The sequence below is a fragment of the Nerophis lumbriciformis genome, linkage group LG02 (assembly GCF_033978685.3).
Source record: "Nerophis lumbriciformis linkage group LG02, RoL_Nlum_v2.1, whole genome shotgun sequence".
In the NCBI taxonomy this organism is placed as follows: domain Eukaryota; kingdom Metazoa; phylum Chordata; class Actinopteri; order Syngnathiformes; family Syngnathidae; genus Nerophis; species Nerophis lumbriciformis.
This window is the reverse complement of record NC_084549.2, coordinates 46628278-46655000: the sequence shown is the minus strand read 5'-3', so window position 1 is coordinate 46655000 and position 26723 is coordinate 46628278. Positions and strand designations below refer to the sequence as shown.

The following is a 26723-nucleotide window of genomic DNA, read 5'->3' as shown; positions in this document are numbered from 1 at the left end:
AATTACAGACTGTTGGCTTTACTTGACACGTGTCACACGGCGAGGCAAACATGTTTTTCTCACTTTTTTTTTTTCCTTTGTTAAGAATGAGGGGCGGCTCGTTGGCATACTGGTGAGCATGTTCTGTTGGGGCACCTCTGTGTGGCGTTTACATCTTCTCCTCAGACAACTCTGTCCGACATGATCCCTGCCATTGACTTGGTAGTGACTTGAGGGGGAAAATCCCGCATCTCGCCAGAAGTCAGCTGGGATAGGCTCAAGCTCACAAATTACCCCAATAAGGTACAAGCGTTATAGAACATGAATGAATGTTAAGAATTAAAAACACATCGGGATGTAGAATGATCAGATTTAGTGGTCAGATGGACTATGACTCTGAAATGGACATTTCTGAGGAACTTCACATCCAGGGCAAAAAAAAAAAATGAATGTCATGTAAAAAAGAAACATTCCAAAAAATGTATCCAGGATATAATTTTTATAACTGATTCCACAAAGTTGTGACATGTTCACTACCTGTGAAACAGTCCAGCTCCCGCCAAACACTCTGCAGGGTTTCCCCAAGATTGCCAAGATACTGTGGCGGTGGGGGTGTGATTAGGGGCGTGATGTGGCATGGCCATCATTTGCATACTTTGCTATGATTTTCTTTAAAAAGACTTAAAAGCCTCACAATAAGAAGGACCTGGATTCGATCCTGGGCTCGGGATCTTTCTGTGTGGAGTTTGCATGTTCTCCCCGTGACTGTGTGGGGTCCCTCCGGGTACTCCGGCTTCATCCCACCTCCAAAAACATGCACCTGGGGATAGGTTGATTGGAAACAATAAATTGGCCCTAGTGCATGGGTGTCAAACTCTGGCCCGCGGGCCAAATTTGGCCTGCCGTGTAATTTCACTTGGCCCGTGAGGTGATATCAAATTAACACTATAGCTGGCCCGCCGATTATATACAGCGGCGGTGCCGCGGTACACCACTAATTCTCATACTTGCCAAACATCCCGGGAGACTCACAAATTTCAGTGCCCCTCCCGAGAATTGTAACGTCCCCTTTTCGTCCAGTCCAACAAGTGCTGGCCCAGATACATAATATGTGCGGCTTAGGCACGCACACAGAAGTGAATGCAACGCATACTTGATCTTCAGCGATACAGGTTACACTGAGGGTGCCAGTATAAAAACCTTTAACATTGTTAGAAATATACGCCACACTGTGAATCCACACCAAACAAGAATGACAAACACATTTCGGGAGAACATCCGCACAGTAACACAACATAAACACAACAAAACAAATACCCAGAACCCTTTGCAGTACTAACTCTTCCGGGACGCTACAAGGTGTGTGTATGTGTGTGTTGGGCGGCGGGTTTTGGAGGTAGCGCGGGTGTATATTGTAGCGTCCCGGAAGAGTTAGTGCTGCAAAGGGTTCTGGGTATTTGTTCTGTTGTGTTTATGTTGTGTTACTGTGCGGATGTTCTCCCAAAATGTGTTTGTCATTCTTGTTTGGTGTGGATTCACAGTGTGGTGTATATTTCTAACAATGTTAAAGTTGCTTATACGGCCACTCTCAGTGTAAACTGTATCGCTGTTGATGAAGTATGCTTTGCATTTTCGTGTGTGTGCATACAGGAGCCGCTCATACCTTCTGACTTGGTGGGCACGTTGTTAGAAGGGATGAAAGGCGTACGTGATGTCAGCTCATAGAGGACGTTTAAAGCAGTGCCTGTAAGGCATGCCCCCAAGACCGTGGAATACGAGATATAATGACTGATGAACACCTTCGTTCGATAATGAGGGATGCCTCAGCTCAAAGCCTGAGCCCCGACATTAATGAACTAGCATCCAAGAAAAGATGTCAGGTATCTGGCTTGGGCACATCAGATTAGATCAGTGTGTTGCACACTGAGCAGTTTAAAGTCCTGAATGGTTGGTATATTCATTATTTTATTTTCAAATTTATTAGCCTGTGGAAAAAGTTAATGTTGATATTTACCTCAGAAGGCCGCAAATAGAAAAGAGGCATTCAATTTTTATTTAAATTGTATTTGATATGCCATTGATATTTTTTAATTATTATTATTATTTGAAACTCGATTTTGCATGTCACTATAAAGTTATATAAGCCTTGCTTGTTCAATATTTAATGCAAAACTTGTTTGGGTCCCTATCAAAAAGGTTAATTTGTTCAAACTTGGCCCGTGGCTTTGTTCAGTTTTAAATTTTGGCCCACTCTGTATTTGAGTTTGACACCCCTGCACTGGTGTGTGAATGTGAGTGTGAATGTTGTCTGTCTATCTGTGTTGGTCCTGCGATGAGGTGGCGACTTGCTCAGGGTGTACCCTGCTTACCGCCCGTATGCAGCTGGGATAGGCTCCAGCACCCCCCGCGGCCCCGAAAAAGGGACAAACGGTAGAAAATGAACGGAGGGATGGAAGACTCAAAAATATGTGTACATAAAAAAATCTGTTATTAATTAGTATTAACATATTTTTTCATAAAACAACGCTGTGCTCTATTTTCAGTTGTTGCTGCTTTTGGTACAATGTACTTTGTTGACAGCTGTTCAGGTGTCTAGAGACTTTCAGGGACTTGTTCTTTATTAAAAACGAATAGCAACAAATCTAGCATCTTTTTCTGGTGTTACTATGGACTATACTCGTGTTTAGAGACTCTACTTCTGTTTCTCAATGTCTGCGACGAACAGCGAGAGCTATGGCGAGCTTGACGTCTCACTCGCTTGGCGCTGCTGCTCCAGTTAGACTTTCTCTCCTGAAAAGCCGCCACTGTCCTCTTAATATTTGCACATTTTGTAGATCGCTGTCGGCGGGTATATCTGGGATATTTTAAAGTATGTCTACATTGCAGACAATTCCGTGCCTATTGCCTACGTCGCCACAATATCCTGCAACCACCTGCTGGTGTTATAGTTTTATGTTCGTGTGGTTTTGATTTGATGTTCATTGTTCCCATGATCACAAACACAACTTCCGTGCCTGAAAAGGGCTAAGCGGAGAATGAGGAAGTGTTGTTGTGTGTCTGGGGAAGTACGGAGACGGACGTGTGTGCACAGGAGGGAATAGTATTGGAATTCGGCCGATTGTTACTATAAGATTGGCAATAAAAGTTAAAAATAGCATCAGACGTATGACTTCTTCTGGAGGCTACGTTACATTATATTACTTTAATTTGTTTTCTTGTAAAAAACAAAAAACAAAAACATTTTTAAAGTGTGGCGGCTTTAATTTTGCTGTGGCGGTGTGCCACGATCAATTACATTAGGGTGAAACTCTCATGTCTTGCTTGAGTTTCTTCATCTAGGTTTGTAGAAAACGCAGGATACAGACCACACATTTCACATAGCCTCATTAATAAGTTTTACAAAACATTAAACTAATTTATTAGTAGAACATTGAACCTTAAATATTCAATAATTAGGTCTGTCAAAGTTAACACGTCAACGCATGCGATTAATCACAAAAAATATATCAATCATTTCCAAACGCAGTTTATTCGCGCAATTCGCTTTAACCGCACATGCTCTTTTACCTTAACCACAGATTGTCACCTGAAAGGTGTGTTGTTATACGGTCAGTGATCAAGACAATGCATACGTCAAAGAGGAGTGAGGAGACTGGTGGGCTCGGAGACAACACTAAGGCACTCTAGGTCATCTGTGAGGCCTAATCCCACCAGCGTGTCCAAGGTCCAGCCAGGGGCCACCTCAACTTGCTCCTTACCATGTGAAAAGGCAGTTGCTCTACTTTGAGTTCCTGCCAGATGCCCAAGCTCCTCACCATATCTTTAAGTGGAGGTAATTAATTTCAGCCACTTTTATCTGCAATCTCTGCATTTCCAGCCACTATCCAAAGCTTCTGACCACGTAGAACATTGATCAACAAGTAAATTTGGAGCTTTGCCTTCTTGCTCAGCTTCCTCTTAACATTACTGTACATTACTGTACACCTGAGCTATTCAACTGGCGGCCCAGACTGGACCACGAGTTCAGTTCAAAAAGTTTTGAAGAGACCAACATCTTTGCAGCAGATTCCTAAAAAGACTGGAGCGGTGTCATTTAGAGCAGTGGTACTCAACCACCGGTTCGGGTACCGGTCTGTGACCAGGGATGGGAATCGAAAACCGATTTTTGTTTACAACCGGTTCCCAGTGTATCAATTCCTTGGAATCACTGGCCATTCTTTCAAACGATTTTCTTAACTATTCTTCCGAGTGGGGATAACGTCATTACGCAACATGCGTAGTAATGTCAGATCACGAAATGGCGGCGCCCGGGCGGAACAAACACTCTAAAGTCTGGCTACATTTGACAAGGAAAAATTGCAGCCACCGGTTTGGTGGCTGCAGGATTAGGTATCTGCTTTTTGCAGATGATGTGGTCCTGATGGCTTAATCTGGTCAGGATCTTCAGCTCTCACTGGATCGGTTTGCAGCCGAGTGTGAAGCGACTGGGATGGGAATCAGCACCTCCAAGTCCGAGTCCATGGTTCTCGCCCGGAAAAGGGTGGAGTACCATCTCCGGGTTGGGGAGGAGACCCTGCCTCAAGTGGAGGAGTTCAAGTACCTCGGAATCTTGTTCACGAGTGGGGGAAGAGTGGATCGTGAGATCGACAGGCGGATCGGTGCGGCGTCTTCAGTAATGCGGACGCTGTATCGATCCGTTGTGTTGAAGAAGGAGCTGAGCCGGAAGGCAAAGCTCTCAATTTACCGGTCGATCTACGCTCCCATCCTCACCTATGGTCATGAGCTTTGGGTCATGACCGAAAGGACAAGATCACGGGTACAAGCGGCCAAAATGAGTTTCCTCCGCCGGGTGTCGGGGCTCTCCCTTAGAGATAGGGTGAGAAGCTCTGCCATCCGCGGGGAGCTCAAAGAAAAGCCGCTGCTCCTCCACATCGAAAGGAGCCAGATGAGGTGGTTCGGGCATCTGGTCAGGATGTCACCCGAACGCCTCCCTAGGGAGGTGTTTAGGGCACGTCCGACCGGTAAGAGGCCACGGGGAAGACCCAGGACACGTTGGGAAGACTATGTCCCCGGCTGGCCTGGGAACGCCTCAGGATCCCTCGGGAAGAGCTGGATGAAGTCTAGACTTCCCTGCTTAGGCTGCTGCCCCCGCGACCCGACCTCGGATAAGCGGAAGAAGATGATGGATGGATGGATATATATACAGTATATATCCGTATTTTCCGCACTATAAGGCGCACCTTGAAACAATGGCCTATTTTAAAACTTTGTTCATATATAAGGCGCATAGAATAGACGCTACAGTAGAGGCTGGGGTTGCGAGACCTGTTGTGGCTCAATATTGGTCCATATATAAGGCGCACCGGATTATAAGGCGCAGCTTTTGAGAAAATTGGAGGTTTTTAGGTGTGCCTTATAGTGCGGAAAATACGGTAGATATATATATATATATATATATATATATATATATATATATATATATATATATATGTATATATATATACACACATATAAATAAATATTTGTTATCTATTTATTAACTTTTTTAATATAAATTTGCAAATAAATAGGTAAAAACATTTTTTCACATTGTTAAAAATTTTGGAATAAGGCTGTAACATACCAAAAAGTTAAAAAAGTGAAGCGCTGTGAATATTTAACGCACTGTATATACAGGGCTTTTTTTTCTTTTTTTTTTTATGTACTAATGCTGACAAACAAGCAGACCAAAATCAAAGAAGGAAGGAACTTGCTGCTTCTCACTGATATAAAAATTAAGAATATAAGTGAAGGGAGAAGTCAGGCCCCTTGGTCCTTAGCTTTCCGGAAATGTGGCTCGAGAACAATTTAGTTGAATCGTTAGTCTGCTTGTCAATCTTACGCTTCAGCCTTCCTTCGCTCATGAACAAAGACCCTGAGTTACTTGAACTCCTCCACCTGAGGCAACCATGGCCTTAGATTTGGAGGTGGTCTGTTATACGAGAAGCTTCACACTCCGTAAACGCTGAAGGTCACAACTTAATGAGGCCATTAGGACCACATCATCCATAATTAGCAGAGGCAAGAACCTAAGGCCCCCAAACTGCACACCCACTGTTAATACAGCGTGCTCGTACTTATTAGTTTAGACAAAATACTAATACTTATACAGGTAAAAGCCAGTAAATTAGAATATTTTGAAAAACTTGATTTATTTCAGTAATTGCATTCAAAAGGTGTAACTTGTACATTATATTTATTCATTGCACACAGACTGATGCATTCAAATGTTTATTTCATTTAATTTTGATGATTTGAAGTGGCAATAAATGAAAATCCAAAATTCCGTGTGTCACAAAATTAGAATATTACTTAAGGCTAATACAAAAAAGGGATTTTTAGAAATGTTGGCCAACTGAAAAGTATGAAAATGAAAAATATGAGCATGTACAATACTCAATACTTGGTTGGAGCTCCTTTTGCCTCAATTACTGCGTTAATGCGGCATGGCATGGAGTCGATGAGTTTCTGGCACTGCTCAGGTGTTATGAGAGCCCAGGTTGCTCTGATAGTGGCCTTCAACTCTTCTGCGTTTTTGGGTCTGGCATTCTGCATCTTCCTTTTCACAATACCCCACAGATTTTCTATGGGGCTAAGGTCAGGGGAGTTGGCGGGCCAATTTAGAACAGAAATACCATGGTCCGTAAACCAGGCACGGGTAGATTTTGCGCTGTGTGCAGGCGCCAAGTCCTGTTGGAACTTGAAATCTCCATCTCCATAGAGCAGGTCAGCAGCAGGAAGCATGAAGTGCTCTAAAACTTGCTGGTAGACGGCTGCGTTGACCCTGGATCTCAGGAAACAGAGTGGACCGACACCAGCAGATGACATGGCACCCCAAACCATCACTGATGGTGGAAACTTTACACTAGACTTCAGGCAACGTGGATCCTGTGCCTCTCCTGTCTTCCTCCAGACTCTGGGACCTCGATTTCCAAAGGAAATGCAAAATTTGCATGGTTGGGTGATGGTTTGGGGTGCCATGTCATCTGCTGGTGTCGGTCCACTCTGTTTCCTGAGATCCAGGGTCAACGCAGCCGTCTACCAGCAAGTTTTAGAGCACTTCATGCTTCCTGCTGCTGACCTGCTCTATGGAGATGGAGATTTCAAGTTCCAACAGGACTTGGCGCCTGCACACAGCGCAAAATCTACCCGTGCCTGGTTTACGGACCATGGTATTTCTGTTCTAAATTGGCCCGCCAACTCCCCTGACCTTAGCCCCATAGAAAATCTGTGGGGTATTGTGAAAAGGAAGATGCAGAATGCCAGACCCAAAAACGCAGAAGAGTTGAAGGCCACTATCAGAGCAACCTGGGCTCTCATAACACCTGAGCAGTGCCAGAAACTCATCGACTCCATGCCACGCCGCATTAACGCAGTAATTGAGGCAAAAGGAGCTCCAACCAAGTATTGAGTATTGTACATGCTCATATTTTTCATTTTCATACTTTTCAGTTGGCCAACATTTCTAAAAATCCCTTTTTTGTATTAGCCTTAAGTAATATTCTAATTTTGTGACACACGGAATTTTGGATTTTCATTTGTTGCCACTTCAAATCATCAAAATTAAATGAAATAAACATTTGAATGCATCAGTCTGTGTGCAATGAATAAATATAATGTACAAGTTACACCTTTTGAATGCAATTACTGAAATAAATCACGTTTTTCAAAATATTCTAATTTACTGGCTTTTACCTGTATATGGTACTTAATGTCATTTACATCGACGTCCCACTGGGGTGAGTTTTTCCTTGCCCTTATGTGGGCTTTGTACCGAGGATGTCTTTGTGGCTTGTGCAGCTCTTTGAGACACTTGTGATTTAGGGCTATATAAATAAACATTGATTGATTGATTGATTGACATACACAGTTTTCTAGGCTCAATTATAACCAAAAGAGTGACTTCTCTCACCACAAATGCATGTTGGCGTTCAGCTTATCCCTCAGTGGAGTGACAACTGTAACAGAAAAAGGTTTGTCAATTGATTATTTTGAATATAAAATTCTAAACATTGATTTTTTTATATTTTTTTAACAGTTTTACATTGATTTCAAGTCTTTTTTTTTTTTTACACACATTATTAGGAGTGTAACAGCACATACAGTATATTCGTATTTATATTTTTTGCTACACAGTCTTCGTGTTTGCCCAGGCTTTTGCTAGCTGCCAGCAGAAAACATGATTAGCGATCATGAAAAAGAGAATGCGGAGCCAAGAGACCCTCTTCTTTTGTTTTTGAACTCTTCATTCAATCCAAGTTAATATAACACTCACAAAATGCCACCAAACTCACACTGTTCCTGTAAAAACTTTCATAAAATGATATAAGTCTATAAAATTGTATTATTGACTGAATATTGTTTGGTGTATCGCTATGGTCTTAATGGCTTTTTTCAAACATTTTAATTTGTTATATAGATATTGCACTAATTTTGTTTTGTCAACTATGACACAGCACATAACACAGTGCAATCAGCTACATTGGATTGTTTTTAGCATCTCCAATGCACAAAATGTATCAAATTGGGCCCCCACAGCCTTGCATTTTTCTGTATGCCAGACCCATAAGAAATACTCGTCATTGTTTTCAAGCAAATTCGACCAATCCTTGTAAAATACGTAGGCCTTGCAACTTTGTCCAAATCACGCAATCCCCCTGTACATTTTAGCCAATCATTGTCATTTTTGCCAGTCAAATTTGTTTCTGACCAGCAGTTACAGCCAAGAACAGCAACATGTAAAAATGTATCAACTCTTTATTGCTCAAACGGCACAATCATCACCATCCCTTGTAGCTCAGGGCCCACCACAGATTCCCACAGCAACTGAGCAGACACCAGACAATAAAAAAGCCTTTTGTGGTGGTTCTTTTTATAATTATAATTCAGTATTACAATCACGAGTAACTTATAATTCATTAAAACAGGACAATCATTTGACAATAAGTGCAGAAAATGTGTGTTTACTGCCTTTTGCAGCAACTTTCTGAAGAACCTGCCAAAAATTCAGACATTTTGGGACACAAAAATAACAAGTAAACCTGCAAAATCCTGGTGGGACTGTTATATATGTTATATCTATCTACAGTATATTTGTATTTTTTGAGAACTGTATTCATAAGAGCATCCTGCCAGCATATTGCATGCTTTATTTTAAATACTACACAAAAGCTGGCCAGTTAAGCTGTTTTGCATTCCTTTGCATACTGTACCGAACATGAACGGACCTTAAAACTGAGGTACGTACTGAACTGTCATTATGGCGTACGGTTACAAACCTAATTATTGTAGATAATATTACTATAGCCCAGTTGAGCACATGCAGTTATGAGACAGCAACTGCTTGCTGTGTTCTCTTGTGTTTTCTCCAAGTAGTGCTCATTAATTTCCCTTTTATTCCTGCATGCAAAAGGCAATATGTCTGTGCAACGCCTCCAACAGTATTTGAGGTTTGCCGCCTGCCTGGCGTCTCAGGTGGCTCGAGTGTGTATCTGTTTAATATCATTTCAATTGTATTGCTAGGCAACAAGCTTGGCTTTTCATGACCCTGGATTTATAGAAACAATGACTGACAATTGACGGGGAATTAAAGAGAATGCTTTTGCTGTCTGTATGTCAGGACGGCAAGAATGAAAACGTGCCGGTCTGAAAGCAAGTACTCTGACATGACCGTAGACAATAGTAAACATGAATAACGCTGCTGAAATCTAAATGTGAGGAAATCAAAGCAGAACGTTATTCCTTTCTCCTCCTCTCTGTCTTACTGATCGAGTCTGAACAACAGTGAGCAGAGGTACATTTGATTTTTTATTACCAGACTTCATTCACGGTAGCAGCGTATTTTGGCAGGTAGGGAACATGACTACAGGGACCCACCGCCATTACTGAGTAACAATTACAAAACAAAATTAAAGATTGTGTCAAAAGCTGGGTGAAAAAGTCAGTCCCACGTTTGACACAGGATAAGCAGTGTAAAGTGGATGACTATTATATTATGTTATGCTCATACTGAGAATAGCAGATTGTATGAATCTCCAGCTTTGAACAAATACATCAGAGCCATCTGTTTGGACCCCGTAGGAGGTTTTTTGAGGTAGCATCATTGTCACGTAATTTCTACCAAAACAATCCTCAATAGTTCAGCACCAATTGTTAGTAGTAATTAGGTGTGAGGATAATAAGTCATTATATAACTAGCTGTATCTTGTGTGAAGAAACCCTCCTTCCATAAAGTTGTGCTTTAATCTCACTGTATTTTAGTATAGTAATGATTATTAAAAGGCTAAATACAAGTCATATTACTTGAAAATTGTTGGCATGTATTACTATTGAAAGTTTATCATCCTATCCTAACAGTGACTTGGTCCAAACGGTTTCTCACGGGCTGCAGACACACACGCAACATACACATGCCTGCTGCTGTGTATTCTCTCAGGTGCTTTTTTACAGCCAGGTGGGGGCACTGTGCTGCAAGTGGCTGTGATAGAGAGTAGGACTGATTATATCAGCAGGGGTAAACAAACTTTTTCCACAGAGGGTCGCACACAGAAAAAGTGAATGATGCAGGGAGCTACTTTTGACAAATTTTCTGCAATAAAAATGCTAAAAGCAATCCAATATAGGACAATTATCCGAAGCCATCTGAATGAAATATCGACGTTTTAGCTTTGTGCTAGTGAAACTCACTAACTCATTCCCTTTCATGTCAACCAGTTGACCACTTCTGTCAACATGAAATGTGAGACTCATTTAGTAACTTCCATTAAATATCAGTCGGTTCATATTGATGTTGTACAAACCCCGTTTCCATATGAGTTGGGAAAGTGTGTTAGATGTAAATATAAACGGAACACAATGATTTGCAAATCATTTTCAACCTATATTCAGTTGAATATGCTACAAAGACAACATATTTGATGTTCAAACTGATAAACATTTTTTTTTTTGCAAATAATCATTAACTTTAGAATTTGATGCCAGCAACACGTGACATAGAAGTTCGGAAAGGTGGCAATAAATACTGATAAAGTTGAGGAATGCTCATCAAACACTTATTTGGAACATCCCACAGGTGAACAGGTGGGTGCCATGATTGGGTATAAAAGTAGATTCCATGAAATGTTCAGTCATTCACAAACAAGGATGGGGCGAGGGTCACTACTTTGTCAACAAATGTGTGAGCAAATTGTTGAACAGTTTAAGAAAAACCTTTCTCAACCAGCTATTGCAAGGAATTTAGGGATTTCACCATCTACGGTCCGTAATATCATCAAAGGGGTCAGAGAATCTGGAGAAATCACTGCACGTAAGCAGCTAAGCCCATGACCTTCGATCCCTCAGGCTGTACTGCATCAACAAGCGACATCAGTGTGTAAAGGATATCACCACATGGGCTCAGGAACACTTCAGAAACCCACTGTCAGTAACTACAGTTGGTCGCTACATCTGTAAGTGCAAGTTAAAACTCTCCTATGCAAGACTAAAACCGTTTATCAACAACACCCAGAAACGCCGTCTGCTTCGCTGGGCCTGAGCTCATCTAGGATGGACTGATACAAAGTGTTCTGTGGTCTGACGAGTCCACATTTATGGGTTATACTTGTATAGCGCTTTTCTACCTTCAAGGTACTCAAAGCGCTTTGACAGTATTTCCACATTCACCCATTCACACACACATTCACACACTGATGGCGGGAGCTGCCATGCAAGGCGCTAACCAGCACCCATCAGGAGCAAGGGTGAAGTGTCTTGCCCAAGGACACAACGGACTTGACTAGGATGGTAGAAGGTGGGGATTGAACCCCAGTAACCAGCAACCCTCCGATTGCTGGCACGGCCACTCTACCAACTTCGCCACGCCGCCCCAATTTCAAATTGTTTTTGGAAACTGTGGACGTCGTGTCCTCCGGACCAAAGAGGAAAAGAACCATCCGGGTTGTTATAGGCGCAAAGTTGAAAAGCCAGCATCTGTGATGGTATGGGGGTGTATTAGTGCCCAAGACTTGGGTAACTTACACATCTGTGAAGGCGCCATTAATGCTGAAAGGTACATACAGGTTTTGGAGCAATATACGGTATGTTGCCATCCAAGCAACGTTACCATGGACACCCCTGCTTATTTCAGCAAGACAATGCCAAGCCACGTGTTACATCAACGTGGCTTCATAGTAAAAGAGTGCGGGTACTAGACTGGCCTGCCTGTAGTCCAGACCTGTCTCCCATTGAAAATGCGTGGCACATTATGAAGCCTTAAACCACAACGGAGACCCCCGGACTGTTGAACAACTTAAGCTGTACATCAAGCAAGAATGGGAAAGAATTCCACCTGAGAAGCTTAAAAAATGTGTCTCCTCAGTTCCCAAACGTTTACTGAGTGTTGTTAAAAGGAAAGGCCATGTAACACAGTGGTGAACATGCCCTTTCCCAACTACTTTGGCACGTGTTGCAGCCATGAAATTCTAAGTTAATTATTATTTGCAAAAAAAAATATTTATGAGTTTGAACATCAAATATCTTGTCTTTGTAGTGCATTCAATTGAATATGGATTGAAAATGATTTGCAAATCATTGTATTCCGTTTATATTTACATCTAACACAATTTCCCAACTCATATGGAAACGGGGTTTGTAGTATTGTTAATTTCATCATTGTGGCTCAACAGCGTCAAAACGACTATAGCAACATACTGTACCTATTGTGTAGTTACACAGCATTATATATACAGAATTAACTTCCTGTTCAGTGCAGAGTAAGCATGTAACGATTAGCAGTGTTAATGATAAACTACGGTAAAATTCTCTAGGGTTAATATTAGTTTCAAATAAAATTTTTCGTCAAACAGTGATTGATTACTACACTTTGAAACTCGCGGCACTGTGATGCTGCTCAATTCCGGGAGAAGCAGCTGGCGTGCTGATCGCTAGCTTACAGCTAAGGCTCTAATCACGACCCATCTTAAATTCTAACATGAATACAAGACACATCAACATCTTTCCCAATTTCAAACTACTGTATATACCTCAAGCTAAACTTCTATAAACACATTGCTGTCTGTGCAACTAAGCTATTCAATTGTGCACATTGCAGACACAGGCTAGGATCTCTTAATCTATTAGTTTTCGTGTTTTTTGGCTTCCCTTGCTAAAGACGTTCTGCTTGGTTATGCTATGCTGAAGCTAGCTCAAGCTTTTTGTATGTTCCCAGCGGTACGCTGGTTTGATTTTCGCCCCCCGCAACCATGCGACCCAAACGCAACAAGGGCTGCATGAATAATCGACATTGAGGTTTTAATTAGTGCGATAAATAACCGCAAGAGACTGAGGTTTTTTTTCCCCCCTCTGCCGTCACCGGCATTTGAGTGACAGACATGTTCGATAATCAGAATTGTTGAGTTGAGTTTGTTCGTCGCTCGCTTCAAACAGAGAGAAAGGGGTTTCACTCTGTGCACCGCTTTCACCACCTGAGCGCACTGAAAAAAGTGAGCCGTCTTTTCAGTCTTCCACAATCTTAGTCTTGGTGGGCGGATTTCAGTGCCTCTCCCGGAAATCTCCCGGGGCAAACATTGTTCGATTTTCACCCGGACAACAATATTGAGGGCGTGCTGTGATGGCACTGCCTTTAACATCCTCTACAACATGTCGTCGCGTCCGCTTTTACACCATGCTATCTGCGTGCCGGCCCGGTCACATGTAGTATGCGGCCTCTGCTTACACACGTAAGTGACTGCAAGGCATACTTGGCCAACAGCCATACAGGTTACACTGAGGGTTGTACCACCGCTACCACCAAACCCCGCCCACCTCAACCGACGCACGGAGGGGGGGGGGGTTTGGTGGTAGCGGGGGTGTATAATGTAGCCCGGAAGAGTTAGGGATGCATGGGATTCTGGGTGTTTGTTCTGTTGTGTTTATGTTGTGTTACGGTGCGGATGTTCTCCCGAAATGTGTTTGTCATTCTTGTTTGGTGTGGGTTCACAGTGTGGCGCATATTAGTAAGAATGTTAAAGTTGTTTAAACGGGCACCCTCAGTGTGACCTGTATGGCTGTTGAACAAGTATGCCTTGCAGTCACTTATGTGTGTCTGCAGAAGCCGCATACAACATGTGACTGGGCTGGCAAGCTGCATTCATATAAAATTTGCGGGCCGCACTAACATTACATTTTCATATTAAGGTGCGGGCCGCGTGTCTGAGACCCCAGGTTTATACATAGCACAAAGCAAAAAAAAACTTTGTATGCAGTGTTATTTCATTTTAAATTTCAAAAGAGTTTTGTGGCTCCCATTGTTTTCTTTATTTTGTGAAACGGGTCAAAATGGCTCTTTGAGTGGTAAAGGTTGCCGACCCCTGTCCTTGGCAGATACAGCCCGCCAGTGTCCAAAATCCGGCCTTTTAAAAAAATAAAAAAATAATTTAATTAAAAAACATTTTTTTTATCTGTCTTTTTTCACCCATCCATCAATCCATTCTCTACCGCTGGTTACTGGACCTCCATCGATAACGTGACGTCATCACGCTTGCACCGCAAAGTCAGTCGAGAGCGTGGCAAGTGCGTGCTCTTTTAGTCAATTAAAATTAAAATAGCGAAATCGTTGGACTCCGAGTGTAGAGTTTTTAAATATCAGTGGACATATGACTTTTTTTTGTTCAGTGTAAGGAAAAAGCAGTTTAGATTATATATATATATATATATATATATATATATATATATATATATATATATATATATATATATACGTATATATATAAAATCTAAACTGCTTTGTGTATATATACAGTATATATATATATATATAGCCCGGCCCCTGGCCAAATTTTTTTAACCCAATGCGGCCCCTTGGTCAAAAAGTTTGGGGACCCCTGCTTTAAATGGTTACTTTTTACTTTTTATATGATATATATTATGATTCAGTGGCGAGCCATGCGTTTCCCACCTAGGCCTTGAGTGATGTCCGACTTCATTGGTTACCTCTCAAAATACCATAATTTATGTCACCACGTGACCATTGCTGGAGAAATACTATACAGGAACACATTTACGCCCTACTGGGCATTGTACAAAACAGGTTATTTTCTGGCGCATTTAAAAATCAATAAACGCGCAACAGAAATGAAAACTTATCTTATGTGGTAGTGTCAAAATTAAAATTGCAAAAAACATTTTAAACCTAAAAAATAAAATATCTGGACTCACATTTCATCGACAGCTGAGCTAACTACTGGAGTTGGCCGAGATGGTCTCACAAGATGTAGTTTCTCTTTAAATATCCTTCTTAAAAATGGCCTTGCAAATATATGTGTTGTCTTCTCTAATCATAAACGATGCAGACGAGGCGTTTTGGCTGAGTTCTTAAAGTTTACTCCACAGGTGCTCATCCAAAACATCCCGGCCGGCATGTCTACATTAAACAACCTAAATGGGGCTACTGCGCATGCTCTTCACTACTGTGGTATGCTGGGTAATGGAGTTCTTATTTTACCTGGCTCATAACATCACTATATATCTGCCTTAGGCCATCTAGAAGGCCTTACTGACAACGCGTGATCTGATTGGCTATTGCAACTGTCTATCACTGTATGTGCCCGTTCGTTTACAGTGCACAGACGCCCGCATTGCTGAATCTGAAGGCCTGTGGCAGATTTGGTACAGCATGGCAACATAAGCTAGCTGAATTCTGATTGGATAAAAACTCTATAAACTATAAAACAGCGCTGGAAGGAGCATAATATGACATGAAGAGAATATGAATACTTTTAGATATTTAGGCAAAGTAAATAAAAAATTACTTTTATCTTTAATTATGATTATGATTTCTGGTTATGTTAGGCCAGCAGAGAAGGCCTTGCTGGCCCTGACGGCACACCACTGTTATGATTACATTACGTTGTAAACTCTATAGTTTTTATCGATTATTTCTAAGCCTGAAACGACGCGTCGACGTCATCGGTTACGTAAATACGTCGACGCCGTTTTTGTGCGTCGACGCGTCACATATTTACGTCACACTACTGTCATGGCGGAGCGCAAAGCAGACGATGTGAGCGGTGCGAGCGAGGAGAAAAAAAATTGGGCAGCACGGTGGAAGAGGGGTTAGTGCGTCTGCCTCACAATACGAAGGTCCTGAGTAGTCTTGGGTTCAATCCCGGGCTCGGGATCTTTCTGTGTGGAGTTTGCATGTTCTCCCCGTGACTGCGTGGGTTCCCTCCGGGTACTCCGGCTTCCTCCCACCTCCAAAGACATGCACCTGGGGATAAGTTGATTGGCAACACTAAATTGGCCCTAGTGTGTGGATGTGAGTGTGAATGTTGTCTGTCTATCTGTGTTGGCCCTGCGATGAGGTGGCGACTTGTCCAGGGTGTACCCCGCCTTCCGCCCGATTGTAGCTGAGATAGGCTCCAGCGCCCCCCGCGACCCCAAAGGGGAATAAGCGGTAGAAAATGGATGGATGGATGGAATTTTTACACTTAAGATGATTTAGGTTTACGACCTTGCCAATCTTAAATGCTGCTTTAATCATCTCAAAGGTTTGCGAGTGAAGTCGGGATATCCCAATCAATATTTTTGGTCTACGATCCCCAAACGATTTTTTGGCTGCTAATCCGATCCGATTTCGAATCCCAATCCGATACTTGGACAATAGGTTGTGTAATGTGAAAATGTTTTATAGCAAGTAACTAAAGTAACCACATTTTATTTTCTAAAGCTAATCCTATCAAAATGTAATCATAATATACTAGTATTCTTGTTAGTCAGATGATATATTAAATGTGTGGTATTAAATGCTATCCATCCATCCATCCATCTTCTTCCGCTTATCCGAGGTCGGGTCGCGGGGGCAGCAGCTTAAGCAGGGAAGCCCAGACTTCCCTCTCCCCAGCCACTTCGTCCAGCTCCTCCCGGGGGATCCCGAGGCGTTCCCAGGCCAGCCGGGAGAGATAGTCTTCCCAGCGTGTCCTGGGTCTTCCCCGTGGCCTCCTACCGGTCGGACGTGCCCGAAACACCTTCCTAGGGAGGCGTTCGGGTGGCATCCTGACCAGATGCCCGAACCACCTCATCTGGCTCCTCTCGATGTGGAGGAGCAACGGCTTTACTTTGAGCTCCCCCCGAATGACAGAGCTTCTCACCCTATCTCTAAGGGAGAACCCCGCCACTCGGCGGAGGAAACTCATTTCGGCCGCTTGTACCCGTGATCTTCTCCTTTCGGTCATGACCCAAAGCTCATGACCATAGGTGAGGATGGGAACGTAGATCGACCGGTAAATCGAGAGCTTTGCCTTCCGGCTCAGCTCCTTCTTCACTACAACGGATCGATATAGTGTCCGCATTACTGAAAACGCCGCACCGATCCGCCTGTCGATCTCACGATCCACTCTTCCCCCACTCGTGAACAAGACTCCGAGGTACTTGAACTCCTCCACTTGGGGCAAGATCTCCTCCCCAACCCGGAGATGGCACTCCACACTTTTCCGGGCGAGAACCATGGACTCGGACTTGGAGGTGCTGATTCCCATCCCAGTCGCTTCACACTCGGCTGCGAACCGATCCAGTGAGAGCTGAAGATCTTGGCCGGAGGAAGCCATCAGGACCACATCATCTGCAAATAGCAGAGACCTAATCCTGCAGCCACCAAACCAGATACCCTCAACGCCCTGACTGCGCCTAGAAATTCTGTCCATAAAGGTTATGAACAGAATCGGTGACAAAGGGCAGCCTTGGCGGAGTCCAACCCTCACTGGAAACGTGTCCGACTTACTACCGGCAATGCGGACCAAGCTCTGACACTGATTATATAGGGAGCCAACTGCCACAATAAGACAGTCCGTTACCCCATACTCTCTGAGCACTCCCCACAGGACTTCCCGGGGTACACGGTCGAATGCCTTCTCCAAGTCCACAAAGCACATGTAGACTGGTTGGGCAAACTCCCATGCACCCTCAAGGACCCTGCCGAGGGGATAGAGCTGGTCCACTAAATGCTATATACAATTGTATTTACAAAATAAAGTAGCTAGTGCACAATAATGAAACAAAAGCAAAAACTACAATTGCCATTTAAATCATTTGGGTTTTGCCCTCCAAGCCTTCCTGTATCCAGAGACTTACTGTACTCCCTGAGTTTGTAAACAATATTTAAAAAAAAAAAAACGGCAAACATTTTTGTAACACTAACAAAGGAAAAGTTGAAAACTATCGATTGATAAACTTTAGTTTCTTTTATTTACTGATACTACACTAAGAATCGATAGTATTGACATTCGGATCAATCATTCCTACTTTACATTAAAGCTTTAGCGGTTAGCTTCTTGTGTATCAACCTGCTCGTTGTGTGTAATAAGAAATATGGAATTGTAATTGTGTCTCCCTCAGCGTGCATCACTTTTGAAGGAATCGTTCACTTAAGTACAATCTTTAGCCATGTAAAAACTGGGACACTCGGTTTGGCTCGGTAGCTTATCAGATGATCGCAAAACAGTTAAAAAAAAGGCAAATATCTGTCCCTGATCAAATCCCATCGTCGGGGCATCTCTCAAGTGAGGCATTACTCACTGCTTTTTCGATGATGTACTGTAAAATTATGTGAAGTGTTTCTATCGTGTACTAAAGAATTAAAAATGTTAAATTACAATCACATTTAAAATTACAAGTAAGTTTTGAGAGTATACTACCTTCCATACACAAACCATCACCCTGAGTAAAACATGTTGCAATCTGTTTAAAGGGGAACTGCATTTTATTTTGGAATATCGTTCACAGTCATTATTTAAGACATGACAACGGATGTATTTTTTTAATGCATTCTAACTCGCAAATAAACAAATAAACGTTTGCTTACAATGGAGCCAATGGGAGGTCCTCTATTTTGCCCATAAAACCAATAAAAAAAACATCCAAAAACCGCCAACAATACTCCATTTGCATTCCATGACTTTAATATTAACCAAGTATTAGTGATATTGTAATTACAAGCGCTAACGCAGACAAACTATTTATAGCGGCGCCGTGATCACTACTAGCTTATGTGGCTATGTTGACATCATCGACTGGTGAGCTGCTTCCTCGCCTCAGGGCTCGTGAAAGTTTATTCTAGATCATAAATCATGCCTCTCACCTTGATAGTAGGACGAAGTAATCCAAAAAGTTGGTACACTTTGACAGGCAAATTAGAACTGGAAATGGCAAGAAAGACACAGAAAGGCACTTGGTTCCACACCCCTTTACCTCATGAGGATTATGAGTCAACTCTTCATCTAAACGGGAATATAGCAAGATTCTATCAGTCTGCATCCTAGTGACAGCAGACATTGTACAGTAAGTGGTGTTTTATTATGTTTGTTAGCTCTCTTGAAGTCTGCAGTGACTAATAATCTGTGATGTTGGAAAAAAAAGTGAACTTTGTGATGCATTTTTTTAAATTAATGCGCCGTGTATGCTTAAAATGAGCAAAACACGTAAATATCAAATGTTATTATAAATGCACCCATTACTGCATTACATATGTACTTACAGCATGCATATACAACCTTAATAGAGGTGTTTGGATGTTTCTTAAAGGCTTTATAGAAGACTACCGTAGGCTCCATTGTAAGCAGGCGTTTGATCATATTTATTTACTGTTTACAAAGCATTTAAAAAATACAAATATGTGTTCTTGTCTTAAATAAGGATTGTGAAGTCCAAAAAAAGTGCAGTTCCCTTCTAAGGTTGGACCTACCATGCTCAGCTCCTAGCAGGCAGCATTCTGGCAGCATCTTTGGATGTCTGGGATCCACTTCCACTTTAATGGAGACATTATTTCCTAGAAACACAACATTCATGTTAAAGCAGTGTTACTAAAAAGGTGTCTTTAGGAAAATGAAGAAATAGTCATCAATATTTATTTACATTTTTCTGCTCTCTTTGGTCACCCTATAGTTTTACAAATTAAACATGCATTTTTTGACAAGCTAACAATATATAAGTTGGTCAGATAGTGGAAGGAATTGCCAGTGTGCAAGTTACACACCTGCACACCTAATACCATACTTCACATTGACAATAAAATACAGTGGTATGTTGACTTAAGAGTGCCACACCTTACAAGTTTGTTTGAATACAAGCTGTATGTTGTCTAATTGTTATACTTTAAGTTACATGCAACAATTATTCTTGAAACTATTAAATTATTTAGATTGGATTTTTAAGTAAAATTACTAGCTACATGATAATGTGTTAATTCCAAAAATAAGTGCATAGCATAGTACCTCTATTGTACTACACGCTGCTGTATTGAACTAAATTAACTTGAATCAGACCATGTATCTATGACCGTACCAATAACTATTCGCCTCATAGTGTCAGAAAAACTTGGCTTTTCCGGTTCCAGAATCCAGGTCTTTGTGTCAATCTCATCAAGGACATCCCAGAACTCCGTCAGAGCTGCTATAACCAGCAGGAACTGGCTGTGTAGTTGGTTTAAAGAAGACTACAAAATAAAAATAAAAGAATCATAAATTATTGCAAGGTGAATAGAACATGATGCACACACCCATTTTTCCAACTAAACATTACCAGTCAGTCACATTTTTTATCCCCAAATCGAACACAAAACTGTACAGGTATTCACAAAAACACTGTTGTCGGTCTAAAGGATTTCACCCAAAAGGGAAACCCCTATCCTTAATTTATGGACATTGAACACAAACACTGTAAAACACTTTTAAAAAAGTGCAGTGAACCGGAAAGCAAAGAAAAGGCCATGCAGCTATATCAGACACAAATTGTTTTTTTCTGTCTTTTTATGTTACCTTACCGTGTGCCAAAATTTGTCTTTTTGTCCTGATTTTTAAAATAAAATGTATGCAATGCTATACAGTAAGTATTGCATGTATTAATAGTTCAAGTAATATCAGATCATGAGAAGCCAGACAAAGGGATCAGACAAAGAGCAGCTCGAAGACCTCTATGAAGAAAACAAGCAATGAACCCAGATTTCCCTTGCCCGGACGCGGGTCACCGGGGCCCCCCTCTGGAGCCAGGCCCGGAGGTGGGGCACGATGGCGAGCGCCTGGTGGCCGGGCCTGTCCCCATGGGGCCCGGCCGGGCACAGCCCGAAGAGGCAACGTGGGTCCCCCCTCCAATGGGCTCACCACCCATAGCAGGGGTCATAGAGGTCGGGTGCGATGTGAGCTGGGCGGCGGCCGAAGGCAGGGCACTTGGCGGTCCGATCCTCGGCTACAGAAGCTAACTCTTGGGACGTGGAACGTCACCTCGCTGGGGGGGAAGGAGCCTGAGCTAGTGCGCGAGGTGGAGAAGTTCCGGCTAGATATAGTCGGACTCACTTCGACGCACAGCAAGGGCTCTGGAACCAGTTCTCTCGAGAGTGGCTGGACTCTCTTCCACTCTGGCGTTGCCAGCAGTGAGAGGCGACGGGCTGGGGTGGCAACTCTTGTTTCCCCCCGGCTCGGAGCCTGTACGTTGGAGTTCAACCCGGTGGACGAGAGGGTAGCTTCCCTCCGCCTTCGGGTGGGGGAACGGGTCCTGACTGTGGTTTGCGCTTACGCGCCAAACCGCACCTCAGAGTACCCACCCTTTTTGGATTCACTCGAGGGAGTACTTGAGAGTGCTCCCCCGGGTGATTCCCTCGTTCTACTGGGGGACTTCAATGCTCATGTTGGCAGCGACAGTGAAACCTGGAGAGGCGTGATTGGGAAGAATGGCTGCCCGGATCTGAACCCGAGCGGTGTTATGTTATTGGACTTTTGTGCCCGTCACAGATTGTCCATAACGAACACCATGTTCAAACATAAGGGTGTCCATATGTGCACTTGGCACCAGGACACCCTAGGCCGCAGTTCCGTGATCGACTTTGTAGTTGTGTCATCGGATTTGCGGCCTCATGTTTTGGACACTCGGGTGAAGAGAGGGGCGGAGCTTTCTACCGATCACCACCTGGTGGTGAGTTGGCTGCGATGGTGGGGGAGGATGCCGGACAGACCTGGCAGGCCCAAACGCATTGTGAGGGTTTGCTGGGAACGTCTGGCAGAGTCTCCTGTCAGAGAGAGTTTCAATTCCCACCTCCGGAAGAACTTTGAACATGTCACGAGGGAGGTGCTGGACATTGAGTCCGAATGGACCATGTTCCGCGCCTCTATTGTCGAGGCGGCTGATTGGAGCTGTGGCCGCAAGGTAGTTGGTGCTTGTCATGGCGGTAATCCTAGAACCCGTTGGTGGACACCGGCGGTGAGGGATGCCGTCAAGCTGAAGAAAGAGTCCTATCGGGTTCTTTTGGCTCATAGGACTCCTGAGGCAGCGGACAAGTACCGACAGGCCAAGCGGTGTGCGGCTTCAGCGGTCGCAGAGGCAAAAACTCGGACATGGGAGGAGTTTGGTGAGGCCATGGAAAACGACTTCCGGATGGCTTCGAAGCAATTCTGGACCACCATCCGCCGCCTCAGGAAGGGGAAGCAGTGCACTATCAACACCGTGTATGGCGAGGATGGTGTTCTGCTGACCTCGACTGCGGATGTTGTGGATCGGTGGAGGGAATACTTCGAAGACCTCCTCAATCCCACCAACACGTCTTCCTATGAGGAGCCTGGGAAGTCTGTGGTGGGCTCTCCTATTTCTGGGGCTGAGGTTGCTGAGGTAGTTAAAAAGCTCCTCGGTGGCAAGGCCCCGGGGGTAGATGAGATCCTCCCGGAGTTCCTTAAGGCTCTGGATGCTGTGGGGCTGTCTTGGTTGACAAGACTCTGCAGCATCGCGTGGACATCGGGGGCGGTACCACTGGATTGGCAGACCGGGGTGGTGGTTCCTCTCTTTAAGAAGGGGAACCGGAGGGTGTGCTCTAACTATCGTGGGATCACACTCCTCAGCCTTCCCGGTAAGGTCTATTCAGGTGTACTGGAGAGGAGGCTACGCCGGATAGTCGAACCTCGGATTCAGGAGGAACAGTGTGGTTTTCGTCCTGGTCGTGGAACTGTGGACCAGCTCTATACTCTCGGCAGGGTCCTTGAGGGTGCATGGGAGTTTGCCCAACCAGTCTACATGTGTTTTGTGGACTTGGAGAAGGCATTCGACGGTATCCCTCGGGAAGTCCTGTGGGGAGTGCTCAGAGAGTACAAGGTATCGGACTGTCTGATTGTGGCAGTCCGCTCCCTCTATTATCAGTGCCAGAGCTTGGTCCGCATTGCCGGTAGTAAGTCGGACACGTTTCCAGTGAGGGTTGGACTCCGCCAAGGCTGCCCTTTGTCACCGATTCTGTTCATAACTTTTATGGACAGAATTTCTAGGCGCAGTCAAGGCGTTGAGGGGATCTGGTTTGGTGGCTGCAGGATTAGGTCTCTGCTTTTTGCAGATGATGTGGTCCTGATGGCTTCATCTGGCCAGGATCTTCAGCTCTCACTGGATCGGTTCGCAGCTGAGTGTGAAGCGACTGGGATGAGAATCAGCACCTCCAAGTCCGAGTCCATGGTTCTCGCCCGGAAAAGGGTGGAGTGCCATCTCCGGGTTGGGGAGGAGATCTTGCCCCAAGTGGAGGAGTTCAAGTACCTCGGAGTCTTGTTCACGAGTGAGGGAAGAGTGGATCGTGAGATCGGCAGGCGGATCGGTGCGGCGTCTTCAGTAATGCGGACGCTGTATCGATCCGTTGTGGTGAAGAAGGAGCTGAGCCGGAAGGCAAAGCTCTCAATTTACCGGTCGATCTACGTTCCCATCCTCATCTATGGTCATGAGCTTTGGGTTATGACCGAAAGGACAAGATCACGGGTACAAGCGGCCGAAATGAGTTTCCTCCGCCCGGGTGGTGGGGCTCTCCCTTAGAGATAGGGGGAGAAGCTCTGCCATCCGGGAGGAGCTCAAAGTAAAGCCGCTGCTCCTCCACATCGAGAGGAGCCAGATGAGGTGGTTCGGGCATCTGGTCAGGATGCCACCCGAACGCCTCCCTAGGGAGGTGTTTAGGGCACGTCCGACCGGTAGGAGGCCGCGGGGAAGACCCAGGACACGTTGGGAAGACTATGTCTCCCGGCTGGCCTGCGAACGCCTCAGGGTCCCACAGGAAGAGCTGGACGAAGTGGCTGGGGAGAGGGAAATCTGGGCTTCCCTGCTTAGGCTGCTGCCCCCGCGACCCGACCTCGGATAAGCGGAAGAAGATGGATGGATGGATGGAGAAGCCAGAATGCAATAGAAAGGCAATTGTACTATCCATTGTTACTGACCAGTTTTTAAAAACTGCAACTTAAACATACGCACAAAGACAAAGACTGAAAGCGCGTAAGGATGTGAGTGAGCAATACAGATGGTATGAGTGGGAAAGAAATTAGAGGGGTAAAAATGTACCAAAAAATTATGGGTCATTGTGCCAGTACAGTGCACACAATTAAGCATCGTCCAGGTGCTGAAAGGCTCAGCAATTACAGCCCAATTAAAGCCAGTGGCATGATTATGGTTCGTGCTCAGGATAAATATGCTGAGCCTAGTTCAGGTATATTAAGAAAAAAAAATCATGCATTTAAGACAAGACAATTGGTGAAACAATAGCTTCACTGGACACTAAATAAGATAATTGGTTTTTGCAATCAGATGTTGAAACTATATCTATGGTAAAATCCAAATTTATTACATACTTATTTTATTTAGTTATTAAAATAATTTAATAAATACCCAATTTTAATCTGTCTCTGTAAAAAGAGCAACTACGAGACAACAGAATGATACTCGTCCATACTACATCTGAAAGTAGCTGTGTTAAATGCAGATTAAGTAATTCATTGGCAGGTTTATTTGTTTTGACCTGATGTGGTCTATCTTACTGATGTAACCAAAATGAACAAACAATAGCTATACAGTTATCCTGAGTAACCTTGGTCATTATGGATTGGGTAAAACCTCAGAAGTATAGTAGTGTATGATATTGTGATGAAGCTAATTATTTAATAGGCATGTGGTGCAGATAGAATATGCACTGAGCATTTAACATTTCCAAGCAGAAAATGTTATTCTCTGTTATCCATTTGTTTTACTGGGTTTTTAATTCATGGTATTCACCAAATTCTTTATTGTGGTATTTTGGTGCCTATTGTAACAGACAAAGTTGGCAAGATGAATGGCAAAGAAAACTATTGCCCATTAGCACTGGCAAGTGTATATACAGTGCATTTGGAAAAATATTCATATATTTTGTTACGTTACATCCTTATTCTAAAATGGAATACATAATTGTTATCCTATAAAAATTGACAGACAATACACCATAATTACGATGTGAAAAGGTTTTTTATTTTTTGAAAATTTAATAAAACAAAAAAATTCTGTGAGTACTTAAGTATTGACAGCTTTTGCTCAGTACTTTGTTGATGCACCTTTCAAAGCAATTACAACCTCAAGTCTTTTTTAATACAATGCCACCAGCTTGGCACATATACCTCTGGGCAGTTTGGCCCATTCCTCTTTGCAGCACCTCTCAAGCTTCATCAGTTTGGATGGAAAGTGTTGGTTGTCTCTGTAGATTGCTGCGTTCATCTTAGTCTAGTCAGGGAGGTGACAAAGAACCCGATGTTCACTCTGTCAGAGCTGCAGCATTCCTCTGCTTCCCATCTAATCTGATGAAGCCAGAGAGGTGCTGCAAAGTTTAATGGGCAAAGAAGAATAGGCGAAACTGCCCAAAGACAGGTGTACCAAGCCTTTTGAATCTTTATTCAAAAATATTTGAGGCTGTAATTTCTGCTGAAGGTACATCAACAAAGTCTTGCGCAAAGGCTGTGAATACCCATGTACATGTGATTTTTTTTTTTTTAATTAATGTATTCCAATTTGAAATGAGGCTGTAACATAACAAAATGTGGAAAAAGTGAAGCACTGTGAATACTTACTTACCCAATCCACTGTAAGGTACTGGAAAAGTTTATATTGAATAGACTGGAGAAATGTATCATGGTATTTGACAATCAGTTTGGCTTTAAATACAAACTTGGCACAGATACAGGAGGTTAATTTTTGCTTTAAAGGAGATTTGTACAACAGTCATGATACCACATTTTTATGTGTTTTATAGACTCTTTAAAAGCTTTTGGCCATGTAATTCATGAAAAGTTATTCTAAAAATTGCACAATAGAAGAGTTACACAATACTTATTGAGAATTATAGTGTTTTGCTGTGCTCACCAGTCTGTCTGTCCTTGACAATGGGACAACTTTGCATCATCTCCTTTTTATGTTACCAATCTGTCTGTGATAGGGTGGTATTCTGTCACATTGTGTATTTAATGTTTATATGGATATCTTATCTAAACTTTTAAATGACTGTAGGACATGCTGTCTAGTTGGAAAAACTACCATAAACCACTTTGGGTTGAGTTTTTTCTTGCCCTGATGTGGGATCTGAGCCGAAGATGTCGTTGTGGCTTGTGCAGCCCTTTGAGACACTCATGATTTAGGGCTATATAAGTAAACATTGATTGATTGATTGACTTGATGTACAGTAAGTATTTAGTCATTTTCTATCCATACAGTGCTAGTCTGCAGCAGTCGTTAATGGTGTGCTCTCAGTATGGATTAGACTTTGACATTACATACAATGCAAAAAAGAGTAATATCATAAACAACATTCTCATATCTGTAATGGAATCAAATGCCTGGGACACTACATATCTGCTGACCTAACAGGATAGAGACGTTTACAGACAGCGTCTTGTGCAATATGCACAAGACAATAAGGCTTGCTCGTAAGTTTT

The 26723-nt window shown here is 43.1% G+C and overlaps 1 protein-coding gene across 1 annotated transcript in view; it reads right to left on the bottom strand.

The window, feature by feature from the left end:
• The window catches only part of fancl (FA complementation group L), a 130592-nt gene that overhangs the window by 6897 nt on the left and 96972 nt on the right, over positions 1-26723 (bottom strand). Inside the window, exons 8-10 of the mRNA XM_061963650.1 lie at positions 20329-20479; positions 19730-19813; positions 7931-7976 (exon numbers count right to left, since the gene is read on the bottom strand). Of these exons, the coding sequence (XP_061819634.1) occupies positions 7931-7976; positions 19730-19813; positions 20329-20479 (281 nt within the window). The remainder of the gene's footprint in view (positions 1-7930; positions 7977-19729; positions 19814-20328; positions 20480-26723) is intronic.